Genomic DNA, 17,833 nt, shown 5'->3' on the forward strand with positions numbered 1-17,833 from the left:
GATTGAGGAAAAGGGGGGAAGACAGACTGAGGATTTCAGAAAAGTGGGAAGTTATTTGACAAAAAATTGGCTAAGGCAGGGGGAGAGAATGGGAGGACCGCGCTTAAAATTTTTAAACACGAGTCTCAGACATCGATTAAAGGATTAAACGATGCATACTTTACTAAAAGACATCAGTTCTTGTACAGATGATGTAAAAGAGCCATTTTAACATCGGTGTCATTTGAAACCGATATCTAAAGAGCAATGTCTAATGCACTTTTTCTAGTAGTGATTGAGCATTTGATCCGAATGGGGAAATTCGGACGTTTCACCAAGAGTGAAGAGGCTGGAGGCCAAAAAAGAGATAATGACCGAAGAGACGACAATTGAAGGGGTAACGACAGAGATCGCAACCCACAGCCCCGAGGGCCAGTAATAAACATGATCTCAGGAGGTCCTACAGCAGCTGGGACTACAAGGAACTCTCGAAAAGCTTATGCGAGAAAGGTGATGAGCATAGTTGGAGAACAATCTAAGCGTTCTAGGTCAGAGATGACGCTTGAATTTGGTGACCAGGATCTTGAAGGTTTGAAATTTCCTCATGATGATCCATTGGTTCTCCATTAATTGGAAATTGTCCCGTTATGAGTGTCCTAGTGGACAGATGAGTTGCTGCCTGAACTATGAGCATATTGCACCACCTGCAAAGTGACTACTGAAGCTACCCCATTCATGTTGACTTACGGAGCTGAGGCCATGGTGCACCTCGAAATCACACATGGATCCTCCAGGATCGAAACTTATGAACCAGAGACCAATGAATAATGCATGAGGCTCGCTCTCGATCTCATTGATGAGGTCAGAGATGAGGCCAACTCCCGCAATGCAGAACATCAACGAAGAGCCTCCCTCTATTACAATAGAAGGGTTAAAGAAGGGTTCTTTCAGCAAGGAGACTTGGTTTTACGGAAGATTGAGGCATCATGAGTCGGGGAAAGAGAAAATTCAGCCCCTAACGGGAAATGGCCTTACAAGGTCAAGAAGACATTATGACGAGGATCCTAAAAGTTGGAGACCCGGAACGGTGACGAAGTGCCCCGCACTTGGCACACTTTAAATATGGAAGTTTATTATGTTTAGGAAGTTCGTGATATACTCCTGGTACGTAGTATTAAGTTTATAAATATGATCGACGAAACCACCTTATGTAAGGCTTGAACCCGTTTCTCAGAGATATTATATATTTATGCAAGTTTATTTCCATCATCTTGTCTACAGATTTATTTAAGTACGAGCATTTAATGAATGCAAGTCCCGAAGGACCAAATGTCGAAAATAAAAGACAAGTATGAAATGAAATCAAACAGAATACTAAACTACTAAATTATGAAACTACTACCCACATAGTTTAATTATCCTACTAAACTACAACCACAACTATTCATATTATTAAAAAAATAAAAAATAGTGTTATATATCCACTAAACTACTAAATTGTTAAACTATTAGATATAATAACCGGAATGTGGTATAATCTGATTCAACGGTTATCCCCTAATTTTGGTTATTAAAATAAATAAATAAATAGTGTTATATATCCGCTAAATTACTAAATTATTAAACTACTACACACATAGTATAATTATCATACTAAATTACAACCACAACTTATTCTATATTATTAAAAAAAGTGTTATATATCCGCTAAATCATGATCACAGGTTATTTTATTATTTTTACATAAATTTGTTATTATTATATATTTATATAAATAATTTTAAAATTATAATATAACAGGATAAAAAAAATTTAAATATTAACGAAATTGTGTGCATTAAGCTAGTAAACAATAAATGGGAATTTTGTGATATCATTAAATGGCGTGGCTGTTGTTATGCGAGGGGAAGGCACGAGCACATAAACAGAATCCAACTTCCCCAATTTAGATCAACGCCAGAAGCACCAACAACATCATCACCCAACTCACAAGTCAAAACCAACATCAACATATACACACACCCACCATCAACAAGCTGCTGCTGCTGCTGCTGCTGCTGCTACTTTAATAAAGTCAACAACGACAATGACTAGACGTGTAATTGCGATAATACTAGGGCTTATGTTGATTGGAATATTATGTATAGAAAGAGCAGAAAGTGGATTAAATAATGAATCAGGAAGATCAAGTATGTGGTCAAGCGTTAAAGAGAGCTCAGATCTGGGGCGAAAGGAGAGCGTGGATGATTCTCTCTCTGTTTTCAATAATAATCAGGATGATTTGGACGGTGGCTTCTCTTCTCTTGATGGCATGTTACAGTGGGCTATTGGTACGCTTATCTATCCCTACTTTTAATTATTTGTTCCATTTGAGTTATAATTACGCAAACCGTGTGGATAATATAATTGATTGTTGTTATAAGGTCGTTTTTGTGATGTAGCGAGTTTATGTTTTTCGAGAAATGGAAGTAGGACTAGGTCGAGTATGAGATAATTTGTTGTTTGATAGGGTTTGTTAAATGAGGACTACAGAGTTTTGAGTTATGCTTCTTTGTAATAAGTTGTCAAAACTCGTTTACAAAGCAGCTTGGTTATAGAACCCTCATGGATAGTATATTCTCGATTAGTGGACTTGAATTTAACTAATTTTTGATGGTCAGACATGCTAAACAATTGAATATAATTTCAACTGTTCGTGTACACATTATGGTTTCTAAATTTGTTTCAACTTCCTTAGACCGGTGAACACAGTTTGTGGACAGCTCAATTTCGTAATGACCCAAGCTTCAACTACAATTTGAGCTATATATAACCTGTTCAAGCTATCTTGTCTTCTTATCATTCTGGCTCTAGTAGTGTAATCCTAATCTCCGCTCCACCTGTTTAATAACAGGCCAATTTTAAGTAATCCGTCTTCTTATTTGTATTCTATCTCTCGAATAGTGGACTTGAATTTAAGTAATTTGTGATTATTACACGTGTTAAACAATTGAATTCAATTTCAACTTACTTTTCACTAGTATACACTGGATGCTTTTAAGTTTCTAAGCTCTTTTAAATACTTAGACTGATGAAGGCAGTTTGTGGACAACTCAATTTCCTAATGAGCCAAGCTTCAACTACAATTTGAGCTATAACCTGCTCAAACTAGCCTGTCTTCTTATCTGTCTAGCTTTAGCAGTGCTCAATAACGGGCCTATTTGTTGAGACTGATCTGTTTTGTTAAGTTTCTGTAAATAATTTGTGTTTAAAGTTTGGTTTAGGGAGTCTAAACGAAACACATGGGTGTTTTTCTGGCTTTCCTGTTACTGTTGAGGTCTCAAATATATAGGGATTTTTTCATGCTCAGCTTCTTTCCTCTTAACACATGGACTGTTTTTATCAGGGTTTGGCCTTTATATTGTATTTTGACTTTGGTTACTGATTGTTACTATCCCTAGTGTAATTACACTCGGTTAATGCATTTCCTGTTCGTGAGGATATAAGGGCAGTGAATATTATATCCCACTACCTCCAGAGTTCAGGAAAATAGTATATATTAATTTTTTTGTTTCAGGTTTTGTTAGGAATAAGTTCTCAACCCTTTTCCCTACATATATTTTATTTTTGTTGTAATCATCTCTTGTAATTTGACAGGCCATTCTGACCCTACAAAGCTGCAGGAGACAGCAAAAGACGTCCAAGGCCTATCTTCCAGTGAACTAAACAAGCGTCAGATGGAAATAAAAGTGAGATTTACTCTCTATTGAAATATTAAGTCATTTTTCTGCGATTATTGCTAGCTTTCACAACCAAATCATGACTTATATAATTTGTTTTTGAACAGAAAATTGTGGAACTCCTTTGATTTTAGATTAATTGTATTTTTTGGAAGTGTTGACAGCAGTACAGACAATTTGCAATTATGTTGCATATATCTGGGTGGGATGGAAATGTAAAGAAAATTGTATAAAAATAAAAATTGCAGGAGGAAGAATAGGGATACAGGAGTGACAGTGCAGAAAATGAAAAGAGCACCAAATTTTAAATATAAAATTTGTGAAGGATATGAGTGGGAAGAAGGAATAAGCATTCAGGTGCATATCTTACAAATGTGCGGTCAAGCTTTAGGTTATTAAATGTGTAGAATAGTACGGTTAAAGGAATGCGAACTCCTCACAGAAGTCCATAGAAAGTTTAAACCTTATGGCCTATAGGTTTACACATTTTATTTCTTTCAACCAAACACAAGATTAGGTTTGAGATGCTTTTGATAAACATATCCTTGGTATATGAGAATCGAATGAAATTGTAAAAAATAAAAATTATAGGAGAAAGGATGGGGGAGGTGACGGTGTAGAAAATGACAAGAACGTCAATTTTAAATATATGATTTGTCAAGGATATGATTGGAATGAAGGAATAAGCATTCAGGTTCATATCTTACAGACGTGCTGCGGTCAAGCTTTAGCTTAAATGCGTAAAATTGGACGGTTCAAGGAATAAGAATCATATAAGTCCATATAAAGTCTAATTTTTATAGGTTTCCACATTTTATTTCTTTCAACCGAACGCAAGGTTTAAATTGATGTTCATATACAGCTCCTTGGTATATAGTCTACCCTTGTAATTATCTCCTAATACGTTTGTTAGTTTCTTATAACATTAAAATGAAGTTCAATAATTCTGTTTCCAGACTGATATCTCCTTAAAGGGAGTCTAATCAGAAAAAGAAAATAAAATAGCACATTTACATTAATAAGTACATATACCTGTACAGTCTGTCATTTATTGATTTATGGAAGTGGCCGACATCTTCATTCAGGGGTAAAGGCATGGTAGTTCTTATATTTAGATCGTGAAGAATTTAATTACACATCTTGTTACTCTAATTGTTATAAGAACTGATAACGAGGCTCCAAATACATTATAAATTGCATTTCTTGGCATATCTATTTTTAATTGTGCCTTGTTAGATTTACCTTGGCGGTCTTGTAATTTATTAAAGGGTTTAGCTGAGGGAGCTTTCAAAAGAATTTTCTTTTTTGGATGTGAAAGAATTAATGGGTGTCTTTCCCTACGGCGATTACATTCCACCATTTTGTCCTTCAATGACATTCTCATGTGTGTTATAATAGTTATATGAGCTTTACAAAAAATGAGCTTAAAATACTTTTACACAGGTTTTATTGTTTTAAGCAGTGTCATTTTCTTCAGTTTCTATTATGTCAAATTTTGACATCATGCAACTTGCCATTTTTTACATAAAAACTGTTCTGTACATTTTATAGCTTGCTGTTTCATCTTGTTCAGGAGTTGGTGGAGGAATTGAAAATGCCATCAGACGCACAGTTAATGCAAATTGCAATCAGGGATTTGAATAATTCATCATTGTCTTTGGAAGATCGTCATCGTGCATTGCAAGAACTTTTGGTTCTTGTTGAGCCTATAGATAATGCAAATGGTGTGTTACATTTTACTTATTATTTTTGTTAAATACTTGCATCTTGTTAATCTTATCATTTCATTTAGTCACGAGTTAGGGTTTTTTTTACATGGCAGTAAATTTCTTAACCAAATGAGTCGGTGCATTAATTTAGAATTGCTTAGGTGTTCATTCAATATATGGGCCAGAGGTGTATGTATTACAGGGCTATCCCTACTCCCTAGAATCCACTTGGAAAATAGGGGCATCACTGGAAGATAATGAAAGTACCGATCTATGTTTTTTTCAAGCTTATAGTGATAAACGGTTCGGTTTTTCGTTTCGGTTATAGGGATAAAACCGTAACCATTACCAAACCGCTCCATCGGTTCGTTTCAGTTACTTTTTTTTCCGGTTTTGGATTTTTTTTTGGTTTTTTGGTCCGGTTTCGGTTTTGTGGTTTTTTTGCTCCTCCCTAAAATCAAGCATAGACTGTAATAACTCTTGATATTTACGTCCATCAAAATATGTTTGATTTACATGTTTGTTATACAAATGTGTAGTGTCCACATATTTCATCTTATCAAAATATGTGTGATTTAGAGGTTTGTAATACAAACATCTAGTGTCTAGAAGATTTGAAAATGCTTGTTCTAGGTCTCCACCTTTCTTACTAATACTTTGTACTTCCTGTTACTTGTTGGTGATTTAAGCTTTATGCTAATATCTAATATGGTCAGTAACACTGACAATCATATTTTTTACAGGGTTGACATAAACCTAGATAATTTTCTGTTATTCTTTACTTCATAACTGCATACCCTGTGTTTTCGCAGAAAACTTTTTAACAAAGACACCAGTGCATTTTTGAACCATCATTAGGAAAATTCCAAAACATTCTATTATACGTCATCAACAAAATCTCACTATTAAAGGCTCACCTATTTGTTTGTCAGATTTACATAAACTTGGCGGTCTTGCTGTAATCATAGAGGAACTTAGTAATTCTGATCCTGAGAGCAGGACAATTTCTGCATGGATTCTTGGCACAGCCAGTCAAAATAACCTTGTTGTTCAGAAGCAGGTAAAGATACAAGGTTCTGTTTGAACATCACCGTGTCTTATTTTTTGTCTTTTACATCTGTTTTCTTTAAATCAGTGTTTATTTGTTACATTGTATGGACTACTTCAAGTTTGTATGTATTTTGTGCTTGTGCATATTGAAGTAACTCATTATAGATTTTATAGGTTCTGGAACTTGGTGGACTACCAAAGCTAATGATAATGGTAAAATCTAGTGTTAGAGAAGAAGCTACAAAAGCATTATTTGCTGTTTCAGCCTTGATCAGAAACAATCCAGCTGGCCAAGAATTGTTCTTTAAGGGAGCCGGAGAATTAGTACTTCAGGTGACTGAGTAGGAAGTATGACTTTGTAGTGTGATCTTTTGATTTATTTTTTCTTTAGTCTTATACTAGCAGTTCATGGCTTGTTTCATAGGAGATTCTGAGCAATTCAAGTACTGATATCAGACTCCGCAGCAAGGCTATGGTTCTTGTTGCTGATCTTGCAGAATTTCAGATCGAGTCTGGAAAAGAATCAAAGTTGCATCCTTTTAGCAATCATTTTCTCTTAAAATCTATCGTTGACCTAACATCAACGCCCGACCCGAATCTTCATGAAAAGGTTTCCTCCGGTCAATTATTCATTACTTATGAAAAGTATTTGACGTTTTCTTCATGTGGGGGCAAGACTGTTAGTTTAGCTATTATGTGTCATGCATGATTCATATAAAGGCCACATTGTGTTTAAAATTCTACAAGGTGTTTTTATATCTATAATACTGTGAATGGTTACTTCTTATTATTCACTAGTTTTAAATATATTTTTATTTAAATATTGTTAAGTAGGTCTTCATGCTGAATGTTCTTGTGAGGAATGACTGTTCTAATTTTATTTTATTTTCATTTGTAATGTTGCAGCATGTAGCTTATTTTTGTTGTGGCAAAATTCTGGTGTGCTAATTGATTTTTGGCTTGTGCAGGTCCTACAAGCAATCAAGAATCTCTTACAACTTAGATCATTGGATGTTTCAATATTCAAGGACTATTGCCGACTGGATATGGCACTGGAAGGATTGCGGCAGCAGTTAGAAAAAATGTTAGAACAGAATGATAGAGAATTTGTATTGGAAGTGGAAAATCTGCGCAGAGAAGTAGAGCTTATCTATCATTCAAGGGTGGACAACAGAATGCAGCAGCGGGTAATGCAAGTTCCAACGTAATCATGGATGCATTCCAGTATCCACGATCACCCAACAATGAAGAAGATGCTTGGCTTGTTATCTTGGAATTTCAGCTCCGCCTGATTTGGCTTTTAGAGCCTCTTGAAATGTGTTCATCAGCTTAGCCAAATATTAGTCTGAAATGTAAAACATTTCGTTTTCAAGTTCTATAGTTTGTATAAATGGTTAGATTTTCGAATCTTTGACAAGTTTTTTGGTGTTCAATATAGATATACAAGTGCGTAACTCATACTCTCATGGACATATCTAACACAGTGCAAAATATCTGCAACAAAATACTATTATGAACTTGCAGGGCCCGGGTATCAAAATTTGGGGGAAAAATTAGGAAAAAATCGATGAATTTTTGTATACTTTTAACTTATACACTTGCTTAAATTAGGGAGAGATCAAATATGCCCTTATTTTTGTGACAATATTTTTTTGACCAAATTTTGGAGACAATTTTAAACGAACCAAAGGGACTTGAATTGTAACGTGATTTAAAACAGAAAAATGCACTGTAACGTAATTTAAAATATGAAAATACTAAGGTATTTTGAATTCGTAATTAAATTATTTTTCAAATATTTATGTATAATTTACATGAATAATAATATCTCTTCTATATATAAAAGGAGAATAAGGGTATAATTTCATGAAGGAGAACAAAAATATAATTTCATGAGATTAAAAAGTCTAATTGAAATGACTAAATTACTCATGTTTTTAATATTTATATAAAAGATGTGGTTTGTGGAAATCAAACTCAATTTATTTCATTATACTATACAAACTCTTATCACTCCACCATCAGGGACGACTCCACCATCGGGGACGGAGCCAGAATCCCAACTCTGGGGTGGCGAAATTTTGTTCCGAGTAACTAATATATATATTTAATTTAATATATATTAAATAAATTAATAAATATTATTATTAAAATTTTAATGTGCAAAATATACCTGAATTCGTGTATCTAAATTCGTAACTATTGTAAATATCACTAATATTAGTACTAAATTCATAAAATTTATATATTTTTTAGGGGGCGAACATTCAAAATAATTTTTTTTTACTACTAAATATATAAATATGTAATTTTTTTTCATAAATTTTAATATTAATTTCACGATTATACCGGAGTTTGAGGTGGTGGCCGCACCCGCCGGCCTCCGTCCCTGTACACCATATTATCACATGTACTTTTTATCATACACATAATATGTAAGTGTGCTAAATGAATATTTTATTTAACTTTAAAGATACTTACTTGAATTTCGCAAAAAAAAGGATAGTTAGTTGAATATTTGTACAGTTAATTTTAAAAAATTGAATTCTAGATATAAGATTAGGCATAGTACATAAATGGATTATTATCTTATTTATTAATCATATTTTAGTTTGAAAATATATCTCATATATTTTTAACATATATTTTATTATAAAAAGTAATTAAAATGTATATATATATAATTTTTTTAAAAATATTGAAAATAGAATCGGTTATATATAAATAATCTATATTGGTATTACATATTTAGATAAATTCGAATTATAATGAGTCAATGCATTTTAGAAATTGGTCCATTGTTCAAAAAATACTCGAAATTTGACTACATGACCCGGCCAAAAAACATCGTCACATTCTACGTTTAGTAAATTTAAATTACAAGTTCGGCGAGAATATCTTACCAATAATGTGATTTTTTTTAATATTTCATGTTAATATAAATTAATGTGTTTGAGATATTTATAAGATCAAATCAATTGATTATTTATATTAAAATTACTAATTTCACTAGTAACGCATTATTATTTTTGGGATTTATCCCAGTTTTAAAAATATTTGAAATTTGAAATGATATCTCACTAGATTTGTTAAAACTACGATCATATATTAAATCGATTTATTTTTCATTTTTTACTTTAAAAAAGAATAACTTTTTAAAAATAATTCTTTTAGATCAGCAATATTAATTGATCAAGATAATATTGTACAAATATTTTGAACTATTTTAATATTTTGAAATATTCAAATAAAAGTTATATTTATACTATATTGTACCATTTGATTCAATGCATTTTATATTATTTAAGAAAAAAACATATATTGTTCAATAATTAGAAGGAGTTAATCAGTTCAACTAATATTTATAAAACTTTATCGAACTGAATTTTTTTAATTTTAGAAGAATAGTATAAAATGTTATCAAATTATTATATGAAGAAATATTAGAGTCGTAAAGAAAAAAACTTAAAAACGGTTTAAATAACGATATAAATACAATTTTTCTTTCAAATTCTATTCTTTACGATATTCACTCCTAAAAGTGTCGAAACTCCTAATATTATAGAGGGGGACATGGAGCTGATTGGAAAGAAATTTTATCTCTGTTTATTCAAAATTTAACTCAAGAGTATATATAAAGATATTGTTGGAGTTGGTTTACAATATTATACATAGAAAGCGAGGGTTCCGCTAACATAATTAAAAGAGTTGGATAGGCAAAACCTCTATTTCTGGTGCTGCTAATAGAGCCACACACGGTCCTAAAAATCGGTAAATTCCAAATTGAAACCCCCACCCAGTTCTAAATTTATAAACCCTCAAAAAAACCCCCACAGATAACTTTACAAATTTGGCGCTCACTCAAATCGGCGGCGAAATGGAACAACTCAACGGCGTAAATAACAACGGCAACGGCAACGGCCACCATTACTACCACCAGTCATCTGTTGCCACCAATCACCGCCTCAGAAAACCCGGTCGCATTAGCAGAGCACGTGCTCGCCCCGTCAACGGAGCTAGGGTTTCATCAGAACAAGTTCAAATTCAACAGCAGCAGCAGCAGCCTCCTTGCTCTGACTTTGATATGGCTTACTTTCACTCTTATGCTCACCTCAGTATTCACGAGGAAATGATTAAGGCAATCTATCTATCTTCTCCCTCTACTTGCCTTACTATTCCCCGACTAATTTATACGATACTCGTTCTGTCCCTTGTTCGTTTACCTACTGTATTTTTTTTTGTAACTGCGTGTATGCTGTCGTGTCATCATATCAACTTGAAATTTGTTGGATATTTAGTTGAGCATTGTTTTGTTGGACTATTTATATATTTCAATTTTACTTGCTCTTCGTGTAGTTGTGGTCAATTAATTAGTCAATTATTGTACTTTATGATGTGTTAGTTATACTGTATGGCTTTTTTATGAATTTATGTATCCAAAGTAATATGAATCTTAATAATTTAAAAGCAGGATTTTCCATGTGTCTAGTACATTGTGCATCTCCGTTTCAAATTAGTAGTCCAGTTTTAATTCTATATTCTGAAAAAAAAATCATTAAAAATATGTGGACAATGTACTTAAAAATACGTGCTCAAAAGTTAAACTGGAGTACTATTGTGTAACGGAGGGAGTAATAAGTTGAACTTTAAACAAGTGTCTTGGATAAATTATCATATGAATACTTTCAAAGGAATTTCAAAAGTAAAGATAAATCTGCAGAGGACTTCACAGATTATTGTCCTGAACCTATTACATTGAGTATAATTTTGATAGCTTCTCAAATAATAAAATAGGTTTCAACTGTTTTTTAATATATATTCTGATGTCTTTTATTAGTTCGTATATTTTTTGATGATGTTTTTTGTAAGATCTTTAATCGGAATGACCATCTGCTATCTGTTTCATCTTTTTAAGAAAATGTCATATCATATGAATATGTTGCTGTTTGATATATTATTTAATAGAATATAATATAGTATAGTATAACTGTATTATATTTGCACTAATATGCAGCGTGGTCTTCAGTTTAATAAGCACTTAGTTATTTAACCCAATAAATTACACCTCGGCCTGACAACTCAGTCTCTATATTACGTACATATCTGTAGTGCGCATCACACTTACATCTACTTTTAAATGGTTGAAGCCCATTAAACTTTTTAATGAATACCTAAGTAATTACTCCACTTGGGTGTACACTTTCTGAGTGTGATTGCCCACTGAAAAGTTGACCTAGAGTTCAATGATGTTTTAGCTATATAACCAGTTTGTTTATTGGTTGGTTGAGAAATGTGCTAATTAATGGTTTCCTCTATACAGGATCGCCTTCGCACTGAAACTTATAGGTCTGCGATCATGCAGCATCAAGATTATATCAAAGACAAAGTAACACTCAAATTAGAATAATGTTTTTGGGTTTTAGTACAGTTGCACACTCTTTGCCAATTCCTTTTTCTATACCGAGCTTCAATGTAACAGAAATTTGTTTAAAGTAAGCTTTAATATAGAAGCAACTCATGTGTATTCTAATATCTTTTGAGTTCATCTTTTTAGGTTGTTGTAGATGTCGGCTGTGGCACGGGGATTTTATCCATATTTTGTGCACAATTTGGAGCAAAACGGGTAAGGTGCTTTGGATTTTGTATTTGTTTGATTTTTTTCTGGGATCTGCAAAAAGTTGTTGTACTAATGGTAGCGATGCTCTTATTTTTTAATGTTTAAGAAATTGCAGCTCAATGGTAGCTCATATATATAAATATATAGAAACGTTTAAACTTATCTCCACTTTTAAGAAACCACCAAGGCACCAAAATCTGTTTTGTGTTTTATCATTCTATATGATGATTGGTATTATTATCTACATTTTAACTCATTGCCTTTGTAGATAGTAAATCTGATTTTTGTATCAGAAAGATAGTCGTCATTTATTATTATCTCCATGCAATTTAAAAATATTACATGGAGGAACACAAAATGCTAACCTCTTCCATCAGAAAGATAGTCGTCATTTTTATAACAATGGAAAACATTATAATGTCCTTACTTTTCATGGTTGCCTCATTATGTGAATTAAATTAAATGGGATTTAGCATATGTATCAGGTTATTTACAGTATTGATACAACCTGTGCTGGTTTAACATCACTTTGACATATTTTCCTTTGTGGACAAATGTTTGTTATCAGGTTTATGCAGTCGATGCTAGTGACATTGCGGCTCAGGTAACTTGTTTTCCCCTTTCTGTTATATGATCCGGCATGTTAGTAAATTTTGATCGCTGTGGACTGTGTTCTTCCATTTATATTAATAATCTTGATCTGTTTATTGTCACACATTATTTTTAATCTACACATGGCTCAACTTTCTATTTATATGTTTTTATGTAGAAGCTGTTCTCTATAACCTTAAAATACATGTTGAACTATTGTATGTTTGTGAATTAAACCCCTGTTATGTCGAAGAATTATGCATATGATCAACTAAAGTGTTTCTGATTATTTGGAATGTTCTAAATAGGCAAACGAAGTTGTGAAGGCAAATAATCTATCTGAAACAGTCATTGTATTACATGGACGCGTGGAGGTAGTCTTATTTGAGCTAGGGGATATCAATTTAATGTTTTTTGTATGTACAATTTAGATATTGGCATAACCCTGGTAGGCTGGTACTGTAGGATGTTGAGATAAATGAAGAGGTTGATGTTATTATTTCAGAGTGGATGGGTTATATGCTTCTGTATGAGGTAGTATACTTTATGCATCTTGCAACATATTGACTTCAGTTTTTTTAGCCTGGGAATAATTTTATTTTTTTATTTTATATTGAGGAGATTTCCATTTTACCTTGCAGAGTATGCTGGGAAGCGTTATTACAGCTAGAGACCGCTGGCTGAAGCCTGGAGGTCTTATTCTCCCTTCAACTGCAACGGTATCTGTTCTTTGTCTGTCAAATCGACATTTTGCAAATTGCGATATGAACTTAGTTTTGTTTTCTAATCGGTCTGATAGTGAACAAATACTTAAGCTGAGTGAGCAGTATTGAGAGTTCTATTTATGTTATCCTACTGCTTGCGGAGGTCCTAGGCTGAAAGTTACCTAAAGTCAATCTCTTTTAGCCGTATTTCTATAATCTTATTTCCGTGATTTATGTAATTTTATTGCCTCATTGTATTTATGATGTCTTCCACAAATCATTTGCGACCAAATACTATCACTATATCAGTCTTATTTTTATATTTTGTTCTCCCTTCAGTTATACATGGCACCTGTCACGCACCCTGACAGATATGGAGAAAGCATTGATTTTTGGCGCAATGTGTATGGAATTGATAGTGAGTGGATTATGAACTATAACATTATTTAGAAACATACCCGTGCATACAAATATATAATTATTATGGTAAAAATATTATTTTTATGAAATATAATTTAAATTGATGAAAACATACCTGTGCTCTAATTGTGTAATATAAAAAATGATGGGTTTATTTTTATTATGTACCGTTCGTTGCTTTTTGTTTTTCCTTGTAATCAAATTATTGGGTATTATTGCATAATTGCTTCTGTTGATTTCAGTGTCTCCTCTGCTTCCCTTGGCAAAACAATGTGCATTTGAAGAGCCATCAGTGGAGACAATTTGTGGGGAAAATGTTTTAACGTGGCCACATGTGGTTAGTCCTTTCACTATTCCGTTTAAGCAGGGCATGCAATGTTTTGAAAAATTTCTTACACCCTTCTGTGAATCAATGCTTTAGCTAGCTACGTAACAAGTTTCGGCTCGATGACAGGTAAAGCATGTAGACTGCTATACAGTTACTAATCAGGAGCTAGAATCTATTACAACGAAATTCGATTTTCAGTCCATGATGCGAGGTAATTCCTCTCCCTTGTGGTGTATGTATGAACATTCTAAGTTTCACTATTAGGAAAAATAGTCAAGTGCTTTTACCAAACTCAAACTTCCAAATCTGAGTTTTATAAGGTTCACGATCAATTGTGCTTGTTGCACAACACATTTCTCAAGCCTAAGCAACAGAGTCCATGTTTGGCGGTGTATCTTGATATTCACATTTTGACTGTTTAAGATAAATTTTGTTCTGTCACGAGTTATGGTCTATAATTATGTTATATTGGTAATGAGGTTTCAACAGCTGTTTTTATGTTCCAAAACTATATATTACAACAAATCTGTCAAGCCAATAATTTTGTTAGCAATCTGTATGGATTTAATGTTGTACACAACTACACGGTTACAAATAAGAAATTATGTTTTGGAGATAATATGCTATATTAAACATATTTTTCTTTCCTGTTACCTAAAGTAAAGAAACAAGATACTTCATGCTTATTAAAGATGCAACTTCCTCTTTGAATCTAGCTGCAGCCAATCATTTACTCGTACTCTAATCACTCTTCTGTCAAAGATATATAGATATAACAATCTTTGTTTCCAGCTCCATTCCATGGGTTTGCTTTCTGGTTCGATGTACAATTTATTGGCCCAGGGATATTAGCTGCCAATAGTGATCCACTATCATTACAAGACTACACCAATCTTCCTATTGAAGGCAGTCAGAGGAGAAAACGTGCCAATCCCAACGAAACACTTGTCCTTTCAACTGCACCTGAGGATCCTCCAACACATTGGGAGCAGGTATATATTCTTTGTGTTATTGTTTATTTTTCAGTGTTTTCACCTTTCACTGCGATAGTCAACTAAAATCGCATGCTTAATCCTCCTTCCTCTACTTGGTTAAATAAGAGGATAAATTTTCTAGTCAATCCACTTGCGTGCTGTAGTCTAATTGCGGGATGTAATTATGTAAAGATAGAATAGCTGTACTGTATATATCTTTATTGGTAAATATAATCTATTGTAATAGTGTATCGTGAGACGAGAGTTCTGTAAGAGAAGTATAGTGTCTTGCAGGACACAGTACCGCAATGTGTATATCTTCCTCTTATGGCCCATAAGAGGAAGATATATGCCATAAGAGGAAGATATATGAAATACACAGATCGCAGTAAAAGAGAAGTGTTCATCACATTTTTTACAGTAATAGCACAATCCAAAAGGGCCATTGGCATTGTGACATTGGTCTCCCCAGTAATAAAATTTGTTTGTGTCAAGGAGCTCTAGCGTTTCCAGATTCTAATATTGGGAATATCAGGTAATCTCTTGCGAAGCATTATTGAAAAGCTTTCATAGTTACTACAGTTGGTATAAAACCGTCGAGTCCAGGATGAAACTTGTGATTAATTGCCACAAATTCCTCAGGGGGTCACATTATTAGGTCTTCTTTAATTAATTGATGCTTGCTGTTGGTTTATCCAGTCAACATTACCCTGGAACTAATTTACAATGTTTTTTTGCTCCGTAAAAATAGGGAAGGGGGAAGGGTGAAGAAAAATAATAGTGCAAATTCTTGTGATGAGGTATGAAAGGAAATGAATCGGCAGGATTAATGAACCCTGTATTGGTGGGATTTAGCTCTGGTACTTGTTTGGTTGACATAAAATTGCCTAGGAAACATCCTGGGGAACTATTAATTAGTAGAGTCGTTTGGTAAACACTTGCATCAGAAGTCGAAGTCCCTGAGAAATTGTAATTCTTACTCAACATAGAAAGTTGCCTACAGATGCTCGTCATGATATAACTTACACTCCTTAGGAATTATACATCCCTACATGTCAGATTTTATGAAGGATACCAAATACAACCTCCAATATAAGTCAATTTCCATGATGAACCAAACAAACAACTACTTTATATTTTGATGACTGGAATGTTAGAAGTAAATATAATGGATATTTGTCACAAAATAGTACAACTACATTTTGTTTTTCCCTAGTTTCATGCATTTCAACTAAATGGATCGGAGGTCTTTGGGGATTGTCATCTCCTTGTTTGTCGCCCTTTCTCTTACCATTCTTCCATACCCATTTTGAGCACTATTTTGCTGCTAGTGATACTTGTGCGTTCTGTGGTTGCAGACATTGATATACTTTTATGAACCAATTGAAGTAGAGCAAGATCAACACATTGAAGGCTCAGTAACATTGTCACAGAGCAGAGAAAATTGTCGATTTATTAACATCCATCTTGAATACGCGTAAGTAAAAAAACGATGATTATTTAATCCTTGCATTTTATTTGAACTTTGTGCTAATTCATGATATTTTTAAATTGTTACAGATCAGGTGGTCGGTCTTTCGTGAAGGAGTCAGTATTGAGATGAAGATACCCAATAATATTGTCCAAGTTCATTGGTGCCACTAATCGAATGGCAAATCACCATTTGTTTACGTTACTTTAATATTAGTTAACAAATTAATTCCTCAATTATGTAGGATTTTTAAAGTTTGGAGGAATTTTTAGACCCTCGCCCTCATAGTTGTGAAAATCGTATGCAGCTTTATTACAAATAGGTGAACTAATACCTGCACTATATGCATGGCCTTTTAACAAGAATAATATATGACCAAGCCATTCTGAACTGTCCAATACGAGGGCGTTTTAAAGAAATTTGAATGAACTTCCAGAATATAATTTGTAGTTTAAAGACTCCAAGATGACTGGTTATCCTTTAATTATTTGAATTCTGTATCTGCTGCAGTTTCTAAACTTCGTATGGCGAATAAATACAAAGCCAAAAATAGTAGGGCTACACATGCAGGTTTATCTGTTTTCAAATTAAAAAAAAATTAAATAATGGGAAATCAAATGGTAATAATAATAATATCGTTTTTCTAAGGTGTGCACCCAATAAGAAGTTAAGTGACAAATAATAAAAAGAGAAATTTTTATTATAATAGAAATAATGTTGTCAAAATATTAGTTCCCAGGGGGGCGAATGGAATCGAGTCCAGGAAAAGCTCCCAGGCGGCGTATTTATTTGAAACGAGGTCCCCCGGTAATGAAATCACACACCATAAGAAGCTTTTTTATGCAAGGGTCCAGATGATCAAAATTTTCAACGCCTTAACTACAATGCATGAGGTGTCACCTTTACCATTAAGGCGGCGACGACTATTTCTTTGCCACAACATCACTGCATCCTTCATTGTAAAACCTGAGGATAAATTCAAAGGTGATTCAAAAATTTAAATTTGGGGTATATTATGTAAATTTCATTCTAACAGTAATTTAAATAGTGATTCAAATTTGGATCACTTGATTTAATATAAAATAATGTTTTTGTTATTTGTAATTTATGAGATTTTAAATTGATTTTTGATTATTTAATTATATAATTAATAGTTAACAAAATTTATTTTTAAAATAAAACTTAAAATAATGAGAAAACATAATTTCATTAAAATTTGAAAATAAAAAAAATAAAGAGGCACATATTGCATTTAGAGTTGCATTAATTGA

The 17,833-nt window shown here is 33.1% G+C and overlaps 2 protein-coding genes across 4 annotated transcripts; both read left to right on the plus strand.

The window, feature by feature from the left end:
* The first annotated feature begins 1,851 nt into the window (after positions 1-1,851).
* On the plus strand, positions 1,852-7,923 carry LOC141724812 (uncharacterized). 2 transcript variants are annotated; one of them, XM_074527088.1, is made up of 7 exons: positions 1,852-2,309; positions 3,616-3,707; positions 5,272-5,422; positions 6,340-6,467; positions 6,632-6,790; positions 6,885-7,067; positions 7,426-7,923. In XM_074527088.1, the coding sequence occupies exons 1-7, from the start codon at positions 2,066-2,068 to the stop codon at positions 7,663-7,665; spliced, it is 1,197 nt and encodes a 398-aa protein (XP_074383189.1). In that variant the 5' UTR covers positions 1,852-2,065; the 3' UTR covers positions 7,666-7,923. The 2 variants fall into 2 exon arrangements, with proteins under 2 accessions (XP_074383189.1, XP_074383188.1); XM_074527087.1 differs by having other exon boundaries at positions 1,853-2,309; positions 6,882-7,067.
* A 2,216-nt stretch (positions 7,924-10,139) lies between these two features.
* Positions 10,140-16,960, plus strand: LOC141724815 (putative protein arginine N-methyltransferase 6). 2 transcript variants are annotated; one of them, XM_074527093.1, is made up of 13 exons: positions 10,140-10,595; positions 11,778-11,843; positions 12,012-12,080; positions 12,643-12,678; positions 12,974-13,039; positions 13,131-13,199; positions 13,307-13,384; positions 13,709-13,787; positions 14,032-14,126; positions 14,244-14,328; positions 14,910-15,109; positions 16,450-16,568; positions 16,652-16,960. In XM_074527093.1, exons 1-13 carry the CDS (start codon positions 10,335-10,337, stop codon positions 16,692-16,694), a joined length of 1,266 nt encoding a protein of 421 aa, XP_074383194.1. In that variant the 5' UTR covers positions 10,140-10,334; the 3' UTR covers positions 16,695-16,960. The 2 variants fall into 2 exon arrangements, with proteins under 2 accessions (XP_074383194.1, XP_074383195.1); XM_074527094.1 differs by lacking the exons at positions 10,140-10,595; positions 11,778-11,843 and adding an exon at positions 11,845-11,929.
* The last annotated feature ends 873 nt before the right edge of the window (positions 16,961-17,833 follow it).

The sequence above is a fragment of the Apium graveolens genome, chromosome 5, assembly GCF_009905375.1.
Source record: "Apium graveolens cultivar Ventura chromosome 5, ASM990537v1, whole genome shotgun sequence".
NCBI lineage: Eukaryota > Viridiplantae > Streptophyta > Magnoliopsida > Apiales > Apiaceae > Apium > Apium graveolens.

Excerpts from the sequence above, each read along its gene's own strand:
- LOC141724812 (XM_074527087.1), top strand. The coding sequence starts at position 2,066 with ATGACTAGACGTGTAATTGCGATAATACTAGGGCTTATGTTGATTGGA. Across the intron at positions 2,310-3,615 it reads CATGTTACAGTGGGCTATTG|GCCATTCTGACCCTACAAAG; the intron begins GTACGCTTATCT and ends GTAATTTGACAG. Across the intron at positions 6,791-6,881 it reads CCGGAGAATTAGTACTTCAG|GAGATTCTGAGCAATTCAAG; the intron begins GTGACTGAGTAG and ends CTTGTTTCATAG.
- LOC141724815 (XM_074527093.1), top strand. The coding sequence starts at position 10,335 with ATGGAACAACTCAACGGCGTAAATAACAACGGCAACGGCAACGGCCAC. Across the intron at positions 11,844-12,011 it reads AAGATTATATCAAAGACAAA|GTTGTTGTAGATGTCGGCTG; the intron begins GTAACACTCAAA and ends TCATCTTTTTAG. Across the intron at positions 12,679-12,973 it reads CTAGTGACATTGCGGCTCAG|GCAAACGAAGTTGTGAAGGC; the intron begins GTAACTTGTTTT and ends TGTTCTAAATAG.